This window comes from Jatropha curcas, chromosome 5 (assembly GCF_041381405.1).
Source record: "Jatropha curcas cultivar XTBG-Jc1 chromosome 5, XTBG_Jcur_1.0, whole genome shotgun sequence".
Taxonomy (NCBI): Eukaryota; Viridiplantae; Streptophyta; class Magnoliopsida; order Malpighiales; family Euphorbiaceae; genus Jatropha; species Jatropha curcas.
Genome location: NC_143155.1, coordinates 7,292,677 through 7,313,771, shown reverse-complemented (window position 1 = coordinate 7,313,771; position 21,095 = coordinate 7,292,677). Strand labels below are relative to the sequence as shown.

The following is a 21,095-nucleotide window of genomic DNA, read 5'->3' as shown; positions in this document are numbered from 1 at the left end:
TTTTTTTTCTTTTACTCTTTTTTTCCCTTTTTGTTTATTTTTTTTGGAAAATTCCTACTAAGGTTTTTTTTTTTTTTTTTTTTTTCTGAAATCTGATAATAACTAACGTTATTTTTTACCTCCACTATAAACTAGTAATGACGTCAATTTTTTTTAATCCCGTAAAGACATTAGTTATTACTGTGAAACTATAAAAATTGACTATCAACTATTGCTTCAAAATGCAATTGAAAACAGTAATAACTTCTTTAAATATTTTTATAGTTTTCAAATTAATTACTTAAATTAATAAGACTTTTAACAATTAAAATAATTATTATGATAATGTTAATACTTATATAATTAATTAAATAATTAAAAAAGTAACTTATTATATTGTATAATAAAAATAATTGGTGTTTGTTATTTATTTTTATTAAATTATTATGTCAAGGGTATTATAAAAAATAAAGACAAATAAATTTTTATTTAAGAATTTATTCCAAACATAATTTTATAGAATTCAATTGTATTTCTTATTCTAATTTATCGCCTACGAAATATGAGAAATTCATTTATAAATGAATTCTACTTAGAATTTATTTATAAATGAATTCTACAATCATAATTTATTTACAAATAAATTTTACAATCATAATTCATTTGTTCCAAATATAATGTTAAAGATAGAAACTTAATTATCTTAGTTTAGGAGTCAGCAAAATTCCATACTTAAAAAAATAAAAAGCAAGTTGATGATATGGCTGTGAGTCTATTTAAAAATATCTCGAAAAAGAGAGAATGAAACGTGTGTGTAGGATTAGATTGATAACTTCCTTTATTGATTTATACAAATTGTGCGGCTTAGAAGCATCCTTCAAATGAAAATCTCGAAATGAAATTTTAATTTTTGAAATATGTTACAGTGGACATAATAAGTACAATTAATTTATTCATTTAAAAACAAATATTGTTACATTGGACAGAGTAACATAGAAAGAGATGTTGCTTTGGTTATAATGAAACGAAATGTATAGAGCATCATCAAGCCCAGATTCCAAGGGCAAATCTTGCAAATAGAATATAAAATTATGGGTAATAAATATATTCTTGTTATATAAATGCCTTGTCTGAATAAAAATGGTTTTATAAAATGGGTTTTGTATAGGCTTTGTTGAACAAGTTTCCTGCTTTACAGATCTCAATTAGGGAAGCAAATTGAGATTTAATGAGAGGAGAGGCTAATCAAAATCTTCCTTCGGACCCATCAAGACTTGGTTTCTTAGGTGGCTTAATCATGACCACAATGGATTGTCTGCAACTGTTTCTATTTGCACAAATTTGTTACTCACCAATTGCTTTCTTCTTGAGCTACACTTTCCTTGCTTGGGTACATAAAATAAAAGTGCTTTTTTTCTGGATTTTCTAGTAGTTTTTGATTAAAGAGTATGAAGTTGATATTCAACATGGCTATAATTATACATTGAATCTGCACTAGTTTTTATTTTTGAATAGATTAATGAAAGTAAAATTTAAATATTTGTAAGAACTTAAAATATGAATCTTTTAAAATATCAAGTTTCTATAAAAAGTGAGATTACAAAAATCTATTAGATACCGTGCAATAAGATTTTTTCTACCTTTGGTTTACAACAATCATAATTTCCCAAATGGGTTTAAAATCGAGATAGAAGCGGAGTTAGTATTTTTAACCGCCGAATAGTATTTCAAGAGGTAAATGGACTGATTCGGAGGAATTTGCATTGCGAAGAATGAAATCCCCATGATCTAAGTTTTAATAATCAATTCTGTAAGTGTTCTTTGCCACTGGACTATCCCATTCAGATTATTATAATTATAAATTTACTGTAAAAAGCAACCTAATTGTAGTATAACCTAATTGCAATAGAAAGGGTTTTTTTTCCCCCTTTTCAGCTTTGTGCCAAGTCGTTGATGAAATCTGAAAAAGAACTTCGTTTTACCAATTTTGGTGGAATAACCACTTTCCTTCTTTAAGATAAATAAAAAGGACACTAACACTATATTACTTGTCAACAGTAAATTGACAAGATAAGGTGGTCCACAAATATGTTATGTCTATGCAGCTCATTTATTGAGCAACCATCAAAGTATTGACTAATTTATTAGGGGTTGGTAAGACGTGTGATCAACTTGGAAAATTTCCCTATCATTTTGTCCAAAACCTAACAAATCACAACTAAAAAAAAAAAAAAAAAATTGAAGGTACAACTATAAATTCCATCTCAATTTTATATAAAAACGAATATCCAATGATTAAAATTATATTGTGATAACCGCTAATGTTGGGATGAATACTTCGGTATTCTTTTCTCTTAAATGAGGTCAACGATGGATGAAAGAGGCTAGGAGTGGTCTTTGCTCTCTTAGCCAAAATTCCTTGTAAAAATATTGAAATTGTTTATTTTTCTTTTTAAATTGTAATTTTTCATTTTAACTATTGAAATTTTTTAGTCTTCTTAATTTTAATTTCTAACTCCGTCACTAAGTAAGGTCAAGGGTTTAATTTTTATTATAAATAGAGGAAATATTTAATGGGAGTATTTTATTCTTGATAGACTGTAGAGTATAATTTAATTTTATCTCAATGAATTAGAATATATGTCTTTAAGCGCAAAAAAATACTCTCATTTTGTTTATTTGTTATTCTTTTTTTTTTTGATGTTTCAAAATGTTTGCAAGATTTTCTAAATATATATATATATATATATATATATATATATAATAATTATTTTTTTCATGATAACCTTTATAATTGTTCATTAAAAGAAAGGCTTTTATTAATATATTAATGAGTTAAGGATAAAAATGGCAAAATAAATTTTTGTTAATTGAATTCTTAATATATGTATTTTCTCAAATTATACAAACAAAATGGTACTGAGTGAGAGTATTATATTGCCATAACTCAATTATGTAAATGAAACCCAAAACACTTTATAATAAGTTTTTCTCTAAAAACTGATTGGCGGAGTTTTATTATTATTATTATTATTATTATTATTATTATTACTACTTTTCTGTGACTCAATAATTTTTTAATTATAACTTTACACTGATTATGATATTAGACGGACAAGCCACCCTGGAATAAAAAAATACAATATTCCAAAAACTGTTTGATAGAGACATGCTTCCTCTTTTTTATTTTCTTCTTCAAATCTTGTATATTAATGGAGACAAACTAGCAGGAATCTAGTGCTTTTGCTTCCTATAGCAGTCATGGCCTGAACTGAACGAAGAAAAGAAAAAATGATGGTGGGAAAGGGAAGGTAAAGGAAGTAAGAAGAGGTTACTTGGATCAGTCTGTCACTGAAATCCAGGGAATAGTTATTTTGATTGTTTTCTTCTTCTATTGTGTTGACAGTATATTCTCTTTTTTTTACATTTTTAACTGAACTTGCAGTCTTTACACACGTGTAGACAGTTTCACATGCTTTTGGCATTGTCTGGCCATTTTGTTGATGGGTATATCTTCCAAATCATGAATGTAGAACGAGAATTTTTCTTTCCAGTTAGATGAGGGTGGTCCATTGAAACACTACAGCTACTACTGTCTTTAAGGCTATTCAGTTTCTTTGCACTAAAATTTGTATGTGGATGTGGGTGGCCTCTGGTTTTGGGTTTTCAAGAAGCTTGAAGTCCATTCTTTTGTTTTTGACTTTCTGTAAGTTACTGAAATTATTTGTTCTTGAATTTCTTTCTGTCTTGTTGTTTTTTTGCATTTTACACTACTGTTTCTCAATTATTCTGATGCTTTTTGTCTCAACCATTTGTAGTATATATGTGTGCATATATCTACAGTTTCTTGAGAACACTAGAAATTAAGGGTTTCTATTTGTTTTCAAAGTATGGATTTTAATTGTATTTTTCAGTTTCTTTTGTCATTTAGATAGAGTTCTAACTTTCAATACCCTCTTGTGAAGGAAGAGAAGGGAACTCTTGAGTAATGGATGAAAAGAGGTTTTCATATTTGATTGTCTCAGAAGGGAAGAGTGAGAGCTTATATCCAATGTATTTTGGCGTTTCTTGCGCTTTCTTTGCTCTTAAAGTTATATCAAGAATTGATAAGGAAGAAGAAAGATGGTCTGGATTATGTGATAAAATGCTTAAAGGAAGTGCGCAACTATTGGGAATGCTTGTGTGGAGAATTCAGAGAGAAGCAGCAAATAGTGGACATTTTGATCTTCTCCATAAGCTTGAGATTGCAGAGAAAGGGATAAAAGAGCTTAAGCAAATAAGGCATGAGGATGCTAAAGCAAATGAGAAGGTTGTTGGAATATTTGCTTCACAAGAGCAGAGCTGGTTCCTTGAAAGAAAGAAGCTCAGGCAACAAATTGGAGCTCTAATGAACGAAATAAGAGTCCTTCATAAAAGGAAAGAAGAAGATATCTTGAAAATTAATCATAAATTAAAGGAAAAGGAGATTTTGGTGGAGTCTAAAGATAAGGCCTTAGAAGAAGAGGAGCATAAAAGGAGGGAGTTGGAAGAAAAGTTAACAAAAGCTGAAAATGTTGCAGATCAATTGAGAGAAACTGCTAAGAGAGAAGCTCAAGAGTATTCTACTGATCTTTGGAAGCATAAAACTGCTTTCCTTGAGCTGGTGTCGAACCAACGACAGCTTGAAGCCGAGCTTGGTAGAGCATTAAGGCAACTTGAAGCTAAAAGGCAAGAGATTGATTTGGTCTTGGAGAAAAAAGAGGAATCAGTCTTGTTAGCCCAGAAACTGTCCATGGAAATTGTGAAAATGCAAAAAGTTTTGGAGCAGAAAGATAAGATCTTGTCTGCAATGCTGAGGAAATCGAAACTCGATACAGCTGAGAAGCAAATGCTCTTAAAGGAGGTTAAACTATCCAAGGCTAAGAGGAAACAAGCTGAACTAGAAACAGAAAGGTGGAGAGTAGCATCTGAGTCTAAACATGAGAGACATTCATTAAGAAGTATGTTTGCTCACCAAGCCAATTCAAGACCAGAGGATCCTTCAATCGCAAGAGGGTTATCACAAACCAATGATTATGTTATTGAGTACGAGAATCCCGAGTTTCGAAAGGATGCAGAAATGTTCACTCCCCTTTCTCACTGCTACTCACCAGAAATAAATGATGAACTAGGTAAGACAAAAGAATTCATATTTGTCTTTCAATATAAGAAGCTTGTTTTTTTAATTTTATGGAATTCTTTTGCAAATCCATATGCTTCATGTTTGGTATACTAGGAAACTCATTTGAAAGTTTAACTCATTAATTAAATTTAATAGGTTATGAGAACCAAATCCTATAAAATTTGGTATTATTTGCATAATGCTACAACTTTGACTTGAATAAGATTTGTTGAATTGGAAAATGAATATTTATTTAGTAGTTAGGATATACCAAACTTGAGAATTAACATTTCATCCAAAGACCATGTTAGCAAATATATATAGCTAAGCTCAATTCACATTGTTGAGGCTTAAGATATGAGCTTATATCTTTTGGTAAATCTCCATTTTCCTATGATTTTACTCCTCTCCCGCCCTTGCTATTGAAGCAATTAATACTGATGTCAAGCGGTTGGAAGGATGGGTCCGGTGGGAAGCAGAAAAGTATGCAACATCAATTGAGAAGAGGCATCATTTAGAAATAGATGCTTTTGTAGAACAATTGAGACTCAAAGATGAGAAATTGGAAGCTAGTCGTTGGCGAATGTTAAGTATGGAAATAGAATCAAAGCGATTGCAGTCTCATGTTGAAGGATTGAACCGGGATATGTCACAGCTAAGGCGTGATAATATGAAACTGGAAGCATTGTTATTGGAAAGGCAAGAAGAATTAAATGCCTTGAAAGAGCAATTTGCAGTGCAAGTAAAGCATCAGATTTGCCAGAAGAAAGATTTAGACTTATCTGCTCCTGATGCTGACAATTTGAAGGCTGTAAAGAGAGAACCTGCTGAAATGAATCGAGAAACAAAAGAAAATTTAATAGCAATGCCTCAGGAGAAAGATGCAGATAAAGAAGAACCAGCCTGCGATAACCAGTCCAAAAATACCATTTTTATTGTCCAATCTCCTGAAAAAGAGTTTGAAGAAGAGAAGGACAAAAGTGCGAGTCCTTTGGAGGTTGATCCTATTGAAAAGTCACCTTCCCCTAGCCAGCCGTTAATAAAGGCAAATAACACACCATTGAGGATGGATATTCAAGCTCTTGGAGTTTCTTATAAGATCAAGAGACTGAAGCAGCAAATCTTAATGCTTGAAAGACTAACAGGAAAGCAAGAAAGTGAGGAACAAACAGAAAACAATGATGCTGCACAGAATGAGATAAAGGGTTTTCAATTACTAACGTTTTTGCTTAATAAACAAATCAGCAGATATCAGTCTCTTCAAGGCAAAACTGATGAACTTTGCAAGCGGATGGTAAGCTAAATCCTACCCTAATTTTAATTTTTTGGTGCATTTCAAGAATTATGATATGTTGATTAATGTTTCTTCTCTTCATTTTTGTCTGGCCTTACAAGATCTACATCTTAAAAGAAGTATTTCAGTAACCAATTTGATGAACATTAGAAGTCTTTTTGGTATTGCAGTTGGAACTTGCTTTTTGAGAAGTATACTTCTAAAAATTATTGAGAGAAGCATTTGGGACGTATTGTTTAGAACAGTGGCGGAGGAATGCGGGGGTGAGGGATGATCACACCCCCAAACCCCCACCCCACCCCACCCACCCCCCCCCCCCCCCCCCCCAAAAAAAAAAAAAAAAAAAAAAAACTTCCCTAGCTCACAAAATTGGTGAACTGGACTAGAACATGTCAAATACCCCATAAAATTAATTCTTAGCCTATATCAACATTTTCAATATGGTATATCTTTTTCTCTATACCAAATCAAATAAGAATCACTAAGAGACTAAGAACTTCTTTAAGTATGCTGATTTTGCTTATTTCTTGTCAATTATTCACAGCATGATAATGATATAGACAAAAGCAATGGAGATTCCAGTACAGCAAGAGCAAAAGGAGAAACTAAAACATTAGAACATTTCCTTGATGAGACATTTCAGCTTCAAAGATATATGGTTGCAACAGGACAAAAATTGATGGAAGTTCAATCCAAGATTGCTTCAGGATTTGTTGGGGTACCTGAAGAGCTTGACAAGTCTGTCAGCTTTGACACAAAGAGATTTGCTGATAACATGAGAACCCTTTTCCAGGAAGTTCAAAGAGGTCTCGAAGTTCGAATTGCTCGAATAATCGGAGATCTCGAGGGCACATTAGCTTGCGAGGGAATGATAAGAATGAGGAGATAGAATGATACAGGAATAACAGCAAAACACAAAGACATGGATGTTCATTATTGTTTGATATATAAATTGTTAAATGTGTACAGAAAAATCATATATATGCATTGTACTACGAATTGGTAGCACGAAATGTGAACAAACTGCAAGTCTGTAACAGCTCGTTTTTGAATTTACTTGAAAAGTTCATGTCAACTGAGTGTTCTGATAGGGATGGACATAATCTGGGTCAAACTGAAAAAACGGAACTCGACTCACTGTCCGGTTTCAAAAGTAATTGGTTTGGTTCAGATTATTAATACTAAAAAAAGAAACAAACTTTTTTTTCAGTTTAATTTAGTTGGTAATTATATAAAACCCAAACAGAAAAAATTTCCAATTGATGCACAAATGTAAAAATTTAATAGTCCGTTAGAAAATGAAAGATAAAAAAAGTAGAAAGGACTAGGTATTGGCGATGCTTAATGCATTAATTAATTCCATTAAAAAATCTGACACTAGTTAAGTAATTTTACAAATTTAAGAAGGTGAGAGAAATAATGATTATGCAACATTAATTATTTTTTATAATCTTAAAGATAATATTAAATAGGGAGTTATATTTTTTAATTTACAAATTATAAAATTTAATTTTAAAAGCTAAATTTTTCCAACAAGTGAGATTTCTACTAACCAACTAAAAGGCAAATACTCAAATTTTATAGACTCTCACTCTTTGGTGGAGATGCTATATCACCACACCATGAGAATAGCCATGATTCTCCGTTATATATATAATAATATGATGTGATATGATATGATATAATATAATGATGATTTTTGAGAACTATTGTAGCATATTATTATCTCATAGTGATTATTGATGAGAGTCAGTTGAGAATGTGCTCAAGAACTTTGTTTGTTGCCATTAATCTGGGAACCATATAATCCTTTCCATGTTTTCATACACTTATTTATAGTACAATTTAGACTATAACTGACTAAATAATTTTTATGTTAAGAATGTTAGTCATAAATGTCAAACAAGAATATCGGCCATTTAATAATTTTTAATGACTCTGTTGACTGATTGTTACACTGAGCATTACACTTATTTAAATGAGATTCAGGTACTGTTCGAACTTTAACTAATTGCTCGGTCTCTTTCGTTGTTCTGATTTTGACTCGCTCGATTCAAATCCTTTTCTTATCAAAAGTTCCCCCCAAAAGTATATTGAATTATTTATGTTCGGTCTTTTTCTGTTCAGTCTCTATTTGTTTGATCTTTATTCTTAATCACTTATGCTCAGTTTTGGATTTTTCACAATCCATCAAACACTTTTTAATTTAGTCTTCGATGTAAGCCCTAAACGTTAGTTCATTATTAGCTTGCATATTGTCTTTAATGGATGTGACTTTTGGCCATATCGATGCCTCTTGGAACGGCGCGACTCTTTAACGCATCATTAAAGTGTGACGCTTCACTTTTCACATATGTCTGTTTGGTGTTTCACCTTTCTTGGTGTCTCCTCCAATTCTCAAGCATCTAAAAATTGAAGCTTCAAGCGTTCCCTGTTGATTTTTGAAGTTCTTCTGCTGCCATTTCCATTTCTTTGCAATTTTCTGTAAAATTTCTCAAGTGGTAATTGTTATATATTTTCTCATTTTACCTTTCTAATTTCACTTGTCCTTTAATTTTTCACAACACTAGGGACTTTAGCACCCATCTCTCTGAGAAAGGCAATGGTAAATCCATTGCCATTGAAGCTTCTTCTTCTTTCTCAAGCTTTGAAGCTATTAAATCAGGCAACTTTCCCTCTAACCGCTTTATAGCTGCCATGGAAGCAGTAAATCAAGCTTCTAGGACCTCTCCTGGTAGGGTCCGAGCTACTGGCATTATTATTAAGGATAGAAATACCCCTCCCCGCTTGAATAGAAACCCTAACCCTTCACCTACATAGACAAAGAACAAAGAATCTACAAAGAGTGAGTCTAGTGCGAAGAAAGAAAATAGAGTTTCACAATTAAATTCTTTGCTTGGAATAGAGGATATGGAAAGACTTAGGATTAAGTACTCTATTCCTGATGAATTTGACGTTTTCTCTATGGGTGAGGATGTTCAGGCAAACTCTGAGCAAAACTCTAATTTCCTTATCCTGTATGAAGAAGATTTGAGAGCTGGGGTTCGCCTTTTCGTCTCCAGGCAGAATTGTGCGACTATCTTAACCAACTCGGTATTGCTGTGTCATGACTTGCCCCGAACAGTATTAGAATTGTGCTCGGGCTTAGAATTTTAGCTGGTAAAGCTAATTTGGAATTCTCTCTTTTTGTAAGTAATGGATTATATGTTTTATCAATCCGTGAGAGAGATGATCATCCCCACCTTTTTGCCCGAGGAAGACTTAGTGTGTTTGAAGGAATGGCCACATCTCTAAAAGGAAGATGGAAAGAGCAATTTTTCGCAGTAAGGAGCTCTAGAGACTTTGGGGGTGAACACCTCTTGGTCCCGAACCAACCCCTCTTTTCAGGACGACAGATCATTAACCCAAAGGGAAAGGGCAAGCATTGATGCCCTTTCCGAGTATACTAATAGACCCGTACACCTTCTACATCTTCTCGCATTGGAGTACCCTTCTACTCGCTCGGGAAAACAGCCAAAAAGAAAAACTCAAGAAGGTATACAAATTAGTCTTTTCTTTGCGCAGTCCTAAACTAACTTTTAACATTTTGCTTTGTTCAGCAGATATGACTGATGGAAATCTTACAAAAAAAAAAAAAAACTTGAGGAGAAAAGGAGGAAAAAAAGAGAGAGCAAAGCCTCAACTCAAACAAAGAAAAAGGGAGATGGACTTATGTTAAGAGATGAGGATGATGAAAATGAGAAGACACCTCCTTTGTCAAGTAGGGGCTCAAGCACTCTTATTCTTGCTACCTCTTCTGATCCAGTTACATTAGATCAAAGCCTCAACTCAAACAAAGAAAAAGGGAGATGGACTTATGTTAAGAGATGAGGATGATGAAAATGAGAAGACACCTCCTTTGTCAAGTAGGGGCTCAAGCACTCTTATTCTTGCTACCTCTTCTGATCCAGTTACATTAGATCAAGTCAAACTTCTCGGGTCAGAGATAAGCCTGAAAAAAGCCGCTGACCCATCTACTTTGCCTGCAATTCCTTCAGAAGAGATTGAAGTTGTTAATCTCACTGTTGAGGATGACCTTCCTCTTGCCAGGAGAAAGAAAAGAAACTGGACAGAAACTCCAGAGGAAATTGCTCAGCTAAAACACACTTGCCCAGATGTTGAAGGATACATCAAGGCTGTTCATGAAGCTTCAGCTTTTTATTCTCAAAGTCCAGTGGGCAAGGACTTGGATTCCATGGAAGAGAGTGCAATATTCATAATATGAACTGCAATCTATTCTCTATAAGTATTTTGTTGTTTCTGTTCCCCTTCCAATTTTACCCTATTACTCACTTTTTCTATATTGTAATAGCTTGTTATGAGGAAGAGAGTTCAAGATCTGCCCAGCCACTGTGGTAAACTCAAAGTATCTAAGAATGAAGTTGTTCAACTGGCAGAAACTACTAAGGAGATGATGGATAGTGCTGCCACAACTCACAGAAAGGAGATGTGCACACCTAAAATGAATTTCATGATCTTCCGCCATGTTTTCTTCATTTTCTCCCTCTTGTTGTTCCAAATCGTCAATTAATTTATATGACCATCGAGGAACTTGTTTACTTATTTCTTTTATTCCAATATAATTATTTCTAATTGTTTTATTTTTTGAATTCGCTTTAACTGTATCAAATAAAATTTTGAAAAATTTTATTTGATTTTCTAAATCCATTTTTTCTTCTTTGTGATCTAAAATAAAGAGAGTTTTCCTTAAAATTTAAACTCGATCTTGATTTTTCGGCAAATTCATTAATTAAATTTAAGAAATAAGCAATTTGTATTGAAAATGATTTTACATCTGTTTTTGGTTCGAATTTTTGATAATTAGTAATAAGAAGAAAAAGATGAATTTTATTTATCCAAACCATCTCTATAGAATTTTTTATGGAAGTTTTATTTAAAATTGAGGGTGAAAAAAAATTGGATTTTTTCACGGTATGAACCACTCAATAAGGGATCCTATATTTTAGGTAAGTACTCTTTTTTAGTTTTATCATTACACATAAAAAAAAAAAAAAGTTACAGATGAAGCTTTAATTACTTGCTCGAAAAATATCCAACTCGAGAAGGAGAAGTTCGAGCAAGAGCAAGCCAAGTTGTCTGCTGAACAAGAGAAGGCTCATCTGAAGGTTCAATGTGATCAATTTAAAAATGAGTTGGAGGTTGCTTGAAAGGAAACATATGATGCACTGAACGACACTGTTGATACACTTGATAACTTCCAAGATCGAGTGATTTCTGCTTTCCAGGTTCAGTAACCTAAGGATAACTTTGATTTTATTAATGAGATTCCCATCAATGTCCCTTCTGAAGATCCTAATGATGCTCCTTTGAACATCTTGATGAACAACTTGAACAAGCAAATCATGAGCAAGTCGATCGAATAAATGATGAGCAAGTTGATCATTCTGTTCCTTGAGAATTTCATTCGTTCTTTTTTGTAGACTGAGTAATTTGTGAAATTTTGTATGTACATACTTTTTAATGAAAAATTATGTTTGGCCTTTTTAAATTTCGAGTTCTCCAACTCTTTTTTATCTCAAGCTTACTTAGGCTCGCGATGTATTACTATGTGACGTTTTTATAGCAACTTACTATTTTGCTCTAGTTTTCTTAAGTGGAGAACAAGCGAATCGTATTATAAATTTCTTTTTATTTCTTTGGGAAAAGTCAAGAAAAACCTATTTGTTAGGATCATTTTATTCCCTTAGCTCCTCTAAGCTACCCCTTATACACCCATAGTCCTATGATCCTAAAACTTAGGTGAAAAAACTTGCTTTTCCTCTAATTCATCTTGATTGTACATAATATTTTTGCAGATTTTCTGTGTTCCATGTTTGTGGCAGTTCTTTGCCGTTTGCTTTTTGAATTCTATAGGTGCTTAGCCTATCATTTGTATTACTTCATATGGTCCTTCCCAATTTGGACCTAAATTGCTTACTCCTGCAAATCCTCTTGTAATTTCTGCTTTTTTAATGACAAAATCTCCCATTTGAAAACTTCTTGCCTTTACTCTTTTGTTGTAGAATCTCATCATCTGTGTTTTGCATGCTTTTGCTTGGTTCACTAGCTTGGTCTCTTTGTTCTTCCAATTGATCCAATGTAGGTCTCATTTGCTCATCATTTGTTGTTGCATTGTAATGTAAGGTTCTTACACTGGGAGCTCCGACTTCTATCGGGATGGCTGCTTCTGTTCCATAAACTAATGAAAATGGGGTTTCACGAGTAGCCTTCTTTGGGGTCGTTCGGAACGCCCATAACACACTGTTCAACTCGTTTACCAATTTGTCTTTTCTTCGTCTAACCTCTTCTTTAGTCCCTGCAAAAGAGTTCGGCTAGTAACTTCTGTTAACCCATTTATTTGTGGGTGGGCTATTGATGTAAAGTGTAGCTTGATCTTCTAGTTATCACAAAAGTTATGAAAATGTATTGAATCGAACTATTTCCTATTATCCGAGACTATGTTGTTCGATATCCCATACCGAAAGATTACATTGTTCTGGAAAAATGGTATAACATTGTTCAGTGTTATAGTGGAAAATGATTCTGCTTCCACCCATTTTGCAAAGTGGTCCACTGCTACAACAACAAACTTCTTCTGTCCAACTATTCTAAGAAAAGGATCCAAAATGTCAAGTCCCCATTGTGCAAAAGGCCAGGCTCGACCCAAAGATTGCATTTGAGTTGCTAGTTGTCTCGGTACCCTGCTATACTTTTGGCACGGTATTTTGGCTTCATATCTTTTTTTTTTTTAAAATTGGCCAATAATATCTGTGCAATGCAATTTTCCTAATGAGTGCATCAGCTGCTTTATGTGCTTTGCACAATCCTTCATGTGCTTCATTAACAACACACTCAGACTCCTCGTCACTTAAGCATTTTGCCCATGGATGAGTTTTTGATCTTCTGTATAGCGTTGAATGTACATAAGCATAGTTAACTGCTTTCCTTGAAATTTTCAAGGCTTCTTTCTTATCTTAAGGAAGAATTCCTTGTTCGAGACAATCCACAATGGCCTTCATCCAACCTTGTAATGACTTTACAACAAGAGTAATTTCTTGATCAACACTTGTTTGGTGCTGAACCTCCAAGGGTATTGCATTGTTCGTCCACTCAATTTTTGAGGCCGCTGCTTTTGCTAAGTTATCTGCCTCCATATTTTGTGCTTGGGCAATCTGTTGTATCTCCTAGCTCTCCAACTGTACAGTTGAACAGTTAGAGCTTTATACCTCACAAGGGCAGGTTTTTTCACTTCAAATAATCGTCACGCTCGACTCCAACCACCAGAGGAATTGTTCGCTTTGGATCAAGCCTATTCCATCCCATAGTGGATTGGTAAGTCCTGCTCGGTTCGGTCTCGCAGGTGAAATGGAGAACTACTGATGCGGAACCCTATGGAAATTAATTCCAAGAACTCTATGACAAGATTAGAATAGTTTAAAGATCAAACTAAACTCCCCTCTATAGCACCCAAAGCTTAAAGAAGAAAGAACACCAATAATAGAGTAAAAGAATAAGATAAACGGCACAAGTAAATTGATAAGTTTACCTTGATTCTTGATGCAATTAGAGGAATGCACTCTCACAATCTCTCTAATCAAAGGAACACGCCTAAGCATGAACAAAATCTGTAGATTTCTTATTTCAATCAATTGTGTTTTTGTTTTACAATATAACAAGCTATTTATACTAAATCTAAGAGGTCCTGATCCTTAAAGGATTTAGAATAATTAATCTAAATCAGCTAAGGATAAGGATTTAGCTAATCTAAACCAACTAAAGATAAGACTAACAAATTTCAACAAACTTAAGGATTTAGGAATAACGAATCCTAACTAACTAAAGATTAGCTAAATCTAAACAAAATAAGGATAAATTAACCAAGGGTGGCCGAATTATAGGAGGCCCAACGCATTAACATTGTTACAGCTCAAAGTAAATATAATTGGACTAACTAATCTCGCTGGAGGCAGATTCTAGCACGGCCTGGGCGTGCTAATATGCATGGGCGTGCTTCATGTTGTTGCTTTTACCTTCGCAAGTCAGACTCAAGCACGACCTAGGTGTGCTAACCTAGCACGGTCTGGGCGTGCCACTGGCTGGAATTTCAGATTCCATCTCAACATGTGCTTCCATCAATGTGCGAAACTTAGGTGTTCTCCATGCTTTCTTGAGCTCTATGGTTGAGTGGTAGCGAATCCGTATCAACTACCTAGAAGGTCCCCCATCCTAGGATTTTCGTTAAGTGAGCACGCTTAACTCTAGAGTTTTTCCAACTCTCCAAGCCATTCTACCAAAAGACGCCTTTTATGATTAGTTTCCCCCTTTTCGACATATAATTTGATTTATTCCTGTGCCCCACATTCCATTACCCATAGCTAGCCTGCCATCCTAGAACCTAGCTAGGAGCTTTTTGCTCTACCCATCCTCATAGGATCGCTTTCCTGGGTCGAGATGTCACAGGCCCACCATTTACCTAGCAATTGATTGACAACTAGTTATGAGTGAGAATAAATTGACATATCGTTCAGGTCTTACCTCTTGTGCTAGTTTGATGCCTGTTATTAGCGCTTCATACTCAGCAACATTATTGGTTGCCTCAAAATTTAGTTGCACTGCATACTAAAGTTTGATTTTTCTTGGTCCTTGTAGTATAATTTCGCTCCTGCTCCTGCTTGATTTGTCGCTCCATTTGTGAATAGTTGCCAACTCCATTGTTGTTTAATTGGTTGTTCTCCTTTTGCTGAGTTCCCTGTTATTTCTAAGATGAAGTATGAGAGTGCTTGTGCTTTCAAACTTGCTCGGGGTACATATCGAATGTCGAATTCCCCTATCCTTGTAGACCATTCTACCATTCTTCTTAAGGTTTCTACTTTGTGTAACTCCTTTTTCAAGGGATAATTAGCTCGAACATGAATAATGTGTTCTTGAAAGTAGTGTTGTAATTTTATAGAGGTTATTAAGACAGTGTATGCTAATTTTTCTAGATAGGAAAACCTTACCTCAGCCCCTCTTAATACCTAACTTACATAATAAATAGGATATTGCTAGGTGCCTTCTTCTCTGATTAGAACCGAAGCCACTGTCTCATCTGCAACCAAGAGATACAAATATAAAGGCTCTCCTACCTTGGGTCTCCTAAGTAGAGGTGGGGAAGCAAGAAAACCCTTTAACTCCTTAAACGCTTTCTGACACTCATCTATCCACTCAAAGTCCTTTATGCTTTTTAAAGTTTTATAAAAGGGAGGACATCTTTTTACTGAACGGGATATGAATTGCCCTAAGGCAATTATTCGACCATTTAGTTTTTGATTATCATTGATTATTTTTGGAGGTTGTATTTCCAGCACTGCCTTTATTTTTTGTGGATTTGCTTCAATTCCTCTTTGGGATATCATGAATCCCAAAAATTTTCTTGCGGTAACACCAAAAACACATTCTTCAAGGTTTAATTTCATCCCATACCTGTGCAATATGTCGAGTGCTCGTCCTGAGTCAGATGCATACTATTCTGCCTTTTTTACTTTTGACTATCATGTCATCGACATATACTTCAACAGAATCACCAATCAAATCCTTGAACATTTTATTCACTAATCATTGATACGTAACTCCTACATTCTTTAGACAAAATGGCATGACTCTATAACAGTACGTGCCCCTATATGTGATAAAGGTTGTTTCCTCTTCGTTCTTTTTATCCTTCTCGATATGATGGTAACCTGCAGCTGCATCCATGAAACTGTACATTTCATATCCAGCTGCAGAGTCCAGTAACTAGTTAATGTTCGAGAGTGGGTACAAGTCTTTAGGGCATGCTCTGTTTAAATCTGTAAAGTCACATATAATCACCATTTGCCATTTGGCTTTAGAACAAGAACTACATTAGCAAGCCAAGTTGGATACAAAACTTCCCGAACAAAACCTATTTGAATTAATTTGTCCACCTCTGCAGCTATTATTTTTTGCCGCTCGGGTGCATGATTTCTTTTCTTTTGTTTTATATGTTTAATGTCGGGATCAATGCTAAGTTTATGCCTAATTACCATTGGATTAATCCCTGTTATGTCACTGGCCTACCATGTAAAATCATTTTTATGGTTTTTCAGAGTTAATAAGAGATTTTATAATATTACCCCAGTGGTGCTTGTCTCCACTTTTACTTTCTTTCCCTCTTCTAACTCCACTTCAACTGGTGCTGTTTCTGGCTCTGGACTTACCTCTACTCCCTCTCTTGGGATATCAAAGGGTTCTGCACTGTCTTCTATTCGTAGCTCCTCTTCCAGTTGCTCGGCAACCAAGGTGGGCAATGAATAGTGTGAGCTTTTTAGCACAACCATATACGTTTCTCTAGCAACCCTTTGATCTCTTTTCACCACAACAACCTTATTATTAGCAAGAAATTCAAAGTTAAGAACTTAATTGAAGTACAAGCATTTAAATCATATAACAATGGTTGCCCAATAATGGCATTGTACTAAAATGGAATGTCGACCACCACAAACTCTGGTCAGAACTTCTTTATATGCTCTTCGTCACCTAACTCCATTGAGACTTCAATAGAGCCCTCAACCTGAACCTGCTTCCCTACAAGTCCTACTAAAGGTGTATGAACATACTTTAAATTATTAATTTTTAACTACAAAGCTTTGAAAACATCAAACATTAACAAATTCACTGCACTGTCATCATCCACTAATATGCGCTTAACTCGATAATTCTCAATGATAACTTGCACCACCGAGGCATCTGCATGTGGATGTTGAACTTGAGCACCATCTTCTTCTGTAAAAATTATAGGAGGTTGCTTTGTTGGGATCTTTTCAAGGATTGAGTAGATTTCCCTTGCATGGTGTTTTTGTGTGTGTTACTATGTCCCCCAGTTGGTCCACCAAAAATCATGTTGATCACTCCCACTGTTTCTATTTTTGTTAATAACTTGTACTCTTTCTTTTCTCTAGTGGAAGCTTCTGTTTGTCCCTGCACAAAGTTCTTAAGAACACCATGTTGGATTAATTTTTCAATTTCTTTTTTAAGTTACAAATAATGTTCTGTATCATGCCCCACATCTCTATGGAAATCAAAATGCTTACTTTTATCCCTAAAAGTAGAGGATTCTTCCCTCATTCTCCTTAGGTAAGTGAGGTAAACTACTTCACCATGCCTCTAGATCCAATCAAGGATATAAGTATGGCTTCTGGTTAGTGGTGTGAATTATCGCTCATCATGCTCTCTTGGTCGAGAATATGGGGTCTTTGAGGTATATCTAGTCTGAGAAAAATACGGTCTGTTGAACTGCGGAGGTGATCTTCTTCTGCTCGGTTCCTTTTTCTTCTTCTCATGAGAAACCTTTGCTTGCAATTGTTGCTACTGCTTCCAGGCCTCATCTAGCCGAGCATAACTATTTGCTCGGCACATCAATTTTGCAAAAGAGAGTGGAGGATCAATATTGATTGAATCAAATAATTTTCCACACTTATAGTTTTCGGCCATGGCACTGATAACCACTTTTGCATTCAAGTCCTCGATTTGCATGGTTAACTTCTGGAACTTGCTGAGATAATCCTGAAGTGATTTTTCGTCCTCCCTCTTTAAGTCGATCAGGTTCAAGGAGATCTTCTTCCTCAGGATGCACATAATAAAATGCACTTTGAATGTCGAGGCTAGCTGGGTAAAGGATGATATTGAACCCGTCTTAAGCATTTGGTACCACTCCTGTGTGGACCTTTCAAGGTCACAGGAAAGGCTCGGCATAATAATGTTTCTATTGTTATCTGGATATGCATTATCATTCTGAAACTAGCAAGATGACTCCTTGGATCTGTTATGCCATCATACGCTTGAAAATTAGGCATATTGAACTTGGACAAGAAAGGTACAGCCAACACTTTGTGTGATAGCGAGGAATCATTCATAAGCCCATAATCAGTATTATCTCCAGGAACTCTGTACTCCTTTAAGATCTCCCTGATTCTCATCTGAAAGCTTTCATCACTTGCCCCTCTAGCCATGTTTCTAGACTTCTGTCCTGAGTAGTTGCAGTAGTCTTCTAGGAGGATTCTATTTCATCTGGAAGATTTATTGGTTTCTTCCCCTTCTCCTTGAAACAACCTGTCTCCCACTCCGAAACGTGTAGTTGTGCTACTCTAGTGTGGGTTATGAAGGAGGTTGGGTTTGTATGAATCTAGCCGGAATAGATGAAAAATTATTATATGTATCTGCCAAAGCTTTGGCAACCTGCGGATCAGCTACCGAAGGTTGGCTGGAAGTAGCAGGATTGTCTCCATGAGCGGAGATATGAGAATGGGTAACAACTAATTATGGAGGAGATCGTGATTCTAGGTTTTGAGCTTCTGAAGCAGATTGTGAGATCTTGGGATGCCATTTCAATTTGAATAGAGATGAGATCAGGACTCTCGACGTGAAACGAAGGTGTGTTCCACGCTCACCAATTGAGGCACAGAAGGACTCCCAATTCCCGAAGTGAAGACAAGACTGACTTTGAAACCGCACCAATTTGATGAGAGTAAACTGAGAATGTGCTCAAGAAATGTGCTTGTTGCTATTAATCTGGGAATCAGATGATCCTTTCCATGTTCTCATATACTTATTTATAGTAAAATTTAGACTATAACTGACCAAATAACATTTATGGTAACAATCTTAGGTATGAATGCCGAACAAGAATCTCCGCCATTTAATGAGTTTTAATGAATCTGCTGACTGATCGTTACATTGAGTGTTACACTTATTTAAATGAGATTCAGGTATTATTCAGGCTTTAACTAGCTGCTCGGTCTCTTGCATTGTTCAGATTTTGACTTGCTCGGTTCAAATCCTTTTCTTATCAATTATTATTTACATAGTTTTCCAATTAATATGAAGATGAATCGTGGAGATTGTTTGGGCATAGTACTCCATTAACACAAAAAATAGCTATGTGAATCCTTAATCAAAATCTTCTTCATCAAAATGCAAAAGATTGAAACTTATTTCATTGCATTCATACTAATAGCCCATTTGATTTAACTATTTATATCAACGAATAACTGATACCAGTCATTGATAGTTAAGGCTTATTCGACAAATTAAATGTTAACTTTTTAGTTGGTAATTGTTTATATAACGGTTTAAATTAAAAATATTCGGTAAAAATTGCTTTATAATTAGTTATTTAACTTAAAATGATAAAAAAAGATATTAGTTGTTTAATTAGTTGAATTCGAGGGAAAAAAATTGGTATGATTATAAAAAATGTTAAAATGCACTACAAGAAAAACGCCATTTTGCGACCGACAAATCGGTCGCAAAATGGCTAATATCGGTCGCAAATTTACTTTTGCGACCGAACTGAGACCGACATATTTCTGTCGCAAAATACGTGGTCGCAAATATTTTTTGCGATCGATTATTCCATCGGTCGCAAAAAAATTTATCGGTCGCAATTGTTGGTCGTGGTTTAATTTGAAATTCAGTCGCTAATATGGTCGCAGGAAAAACGGTCGCAAATGTTTTAAATTGGTCGCAAATCGGTCGCAAAATGTTAATTTAAAATTGTAAATTTCGGTATCAAATCGGTCGCAAAATTAAAAAAAATTAAAAAAAAATTAAATATTATTATAAAACCAAAATTTTTCCGCACCTGTGAAAATTGACATATATACATATATATCACACACGCAATTCAAGAACAATGTAAAATTGTAATTTTTATTGTGCTGAACAAATTAAAATATCAAAATACAAATAAAAAACTAAAAAGGTCCAAAATCAAATCTATGCTGCTGCTCATCTGCAGGATCCGATGTCGGATCGCCGGGAGGAGTACCTGCTGGATGTGATGTAGCGCCAGGAGGGGTGACCAAGGTATCGTCTGTAGCATCGGGATCAGGAGCAGGAAGTGGCTGCTGCTGAGACGTCAAAACATGTCGGTCTGTAGCAGGCGCAGGATCAGAAGAAGAAGTACCAGCACGGGCCTCACCGGACAGCCGCATCACATGCGCTCTAAGCTCTGCAATCTGTCTCTGCTGATCAGCAAGCTAAGCCCGTATATCATCATCATACTGCGAGTCAGTGTGCTCCGGCTGTCGTGCTGCGCTGGCTGTAGAAGCGTGAGCTGCTGAGCCAGTGTAAAACTGTGATGCCTGAGACCCGATGCCGTATACCTTCCTCTTCTTCTCGTAGGAAAATAAGAAATCTTGGAAGATTACAAAACTTGCATTCTCTTAATTCCGAGTCAACACCCCAGAATATCATACAATTATTACGACAGCAATCAATCTTTTCAACCGGTAGTCCCAATCCCCGAACTAATTTTTTTGTCCGATAAAAATTATCAACCATTGAATGGCCTTCAGGCAACATTTCTTTTGCTAACTGAACAAAATCATCGTAACACCTTTCTGAAAAATGGTGCTCTGCTTTCATGTGTAGTAATCGTGCAACAGCAGACAGAACTGAATGATTCTTGCATCCAGGCCACAATTCACTGTTAGCTGCACTTAGCATGTCAAACAATTGTTGTGCTGCTACATTTGGCGATTCCTCCATACTATCCCAATCACATTGTACTCTACTTGCATCGATTACCATATCATTGCATTGATTACCATACAGAAATTGATAAGGCTGAACTTCTAAACTTAC

General features: G+C 35.0%; 1 protein-coding gene across 4 annotated transcripts; it reads left to right on the top strand.

Moving 5' to 3' along the window:
• The first annotated feature begins 3,143 nt into the window (after nt 1–3,143).
• LOC105645469 (Ribonuclease P protein subunit P38-like protein) lies at nt 3,144–7,488 on the top strand. Of its 4 annotated transcripts, none has more exons than XM_020683812.3 (5): nt 3,144–3,290; nt 3,425–3,685; nt 3,945–5,129; nt 5,548–6,413; nt 6,958–7,488. In XM_020683812.3, exons 3-5 carry the CDS (start codon nt 3,968–3,970, stop codon nt 7,300–7,302), a joined length of 2,373 nt encoding a protein of 790 aa, XP_020539471.1. In that variant the 5' UTR covers nt 3,144–3,290; nt 3,425–3,685; nt 3,945–3,967; the 3' UTR covers nt 7,303–7,488. The 4 variants fall into 4 exon arrangements, with proteins under 4 accessions (XP_020539471.1, XP_020539472.1, XP_012086464.1 ...); XM_020683813.3 differs by having other exon boundaries at nt 3,147–3,290; nt 3,442–3,685; XM_012231074.4 differs by having other exon boundaries at nt 3,211–3,685; nt 3,949–5,129.
• The last annotated feature ends 13,607 nt before the right edge of the window (nt 7,489–21,095 follow it).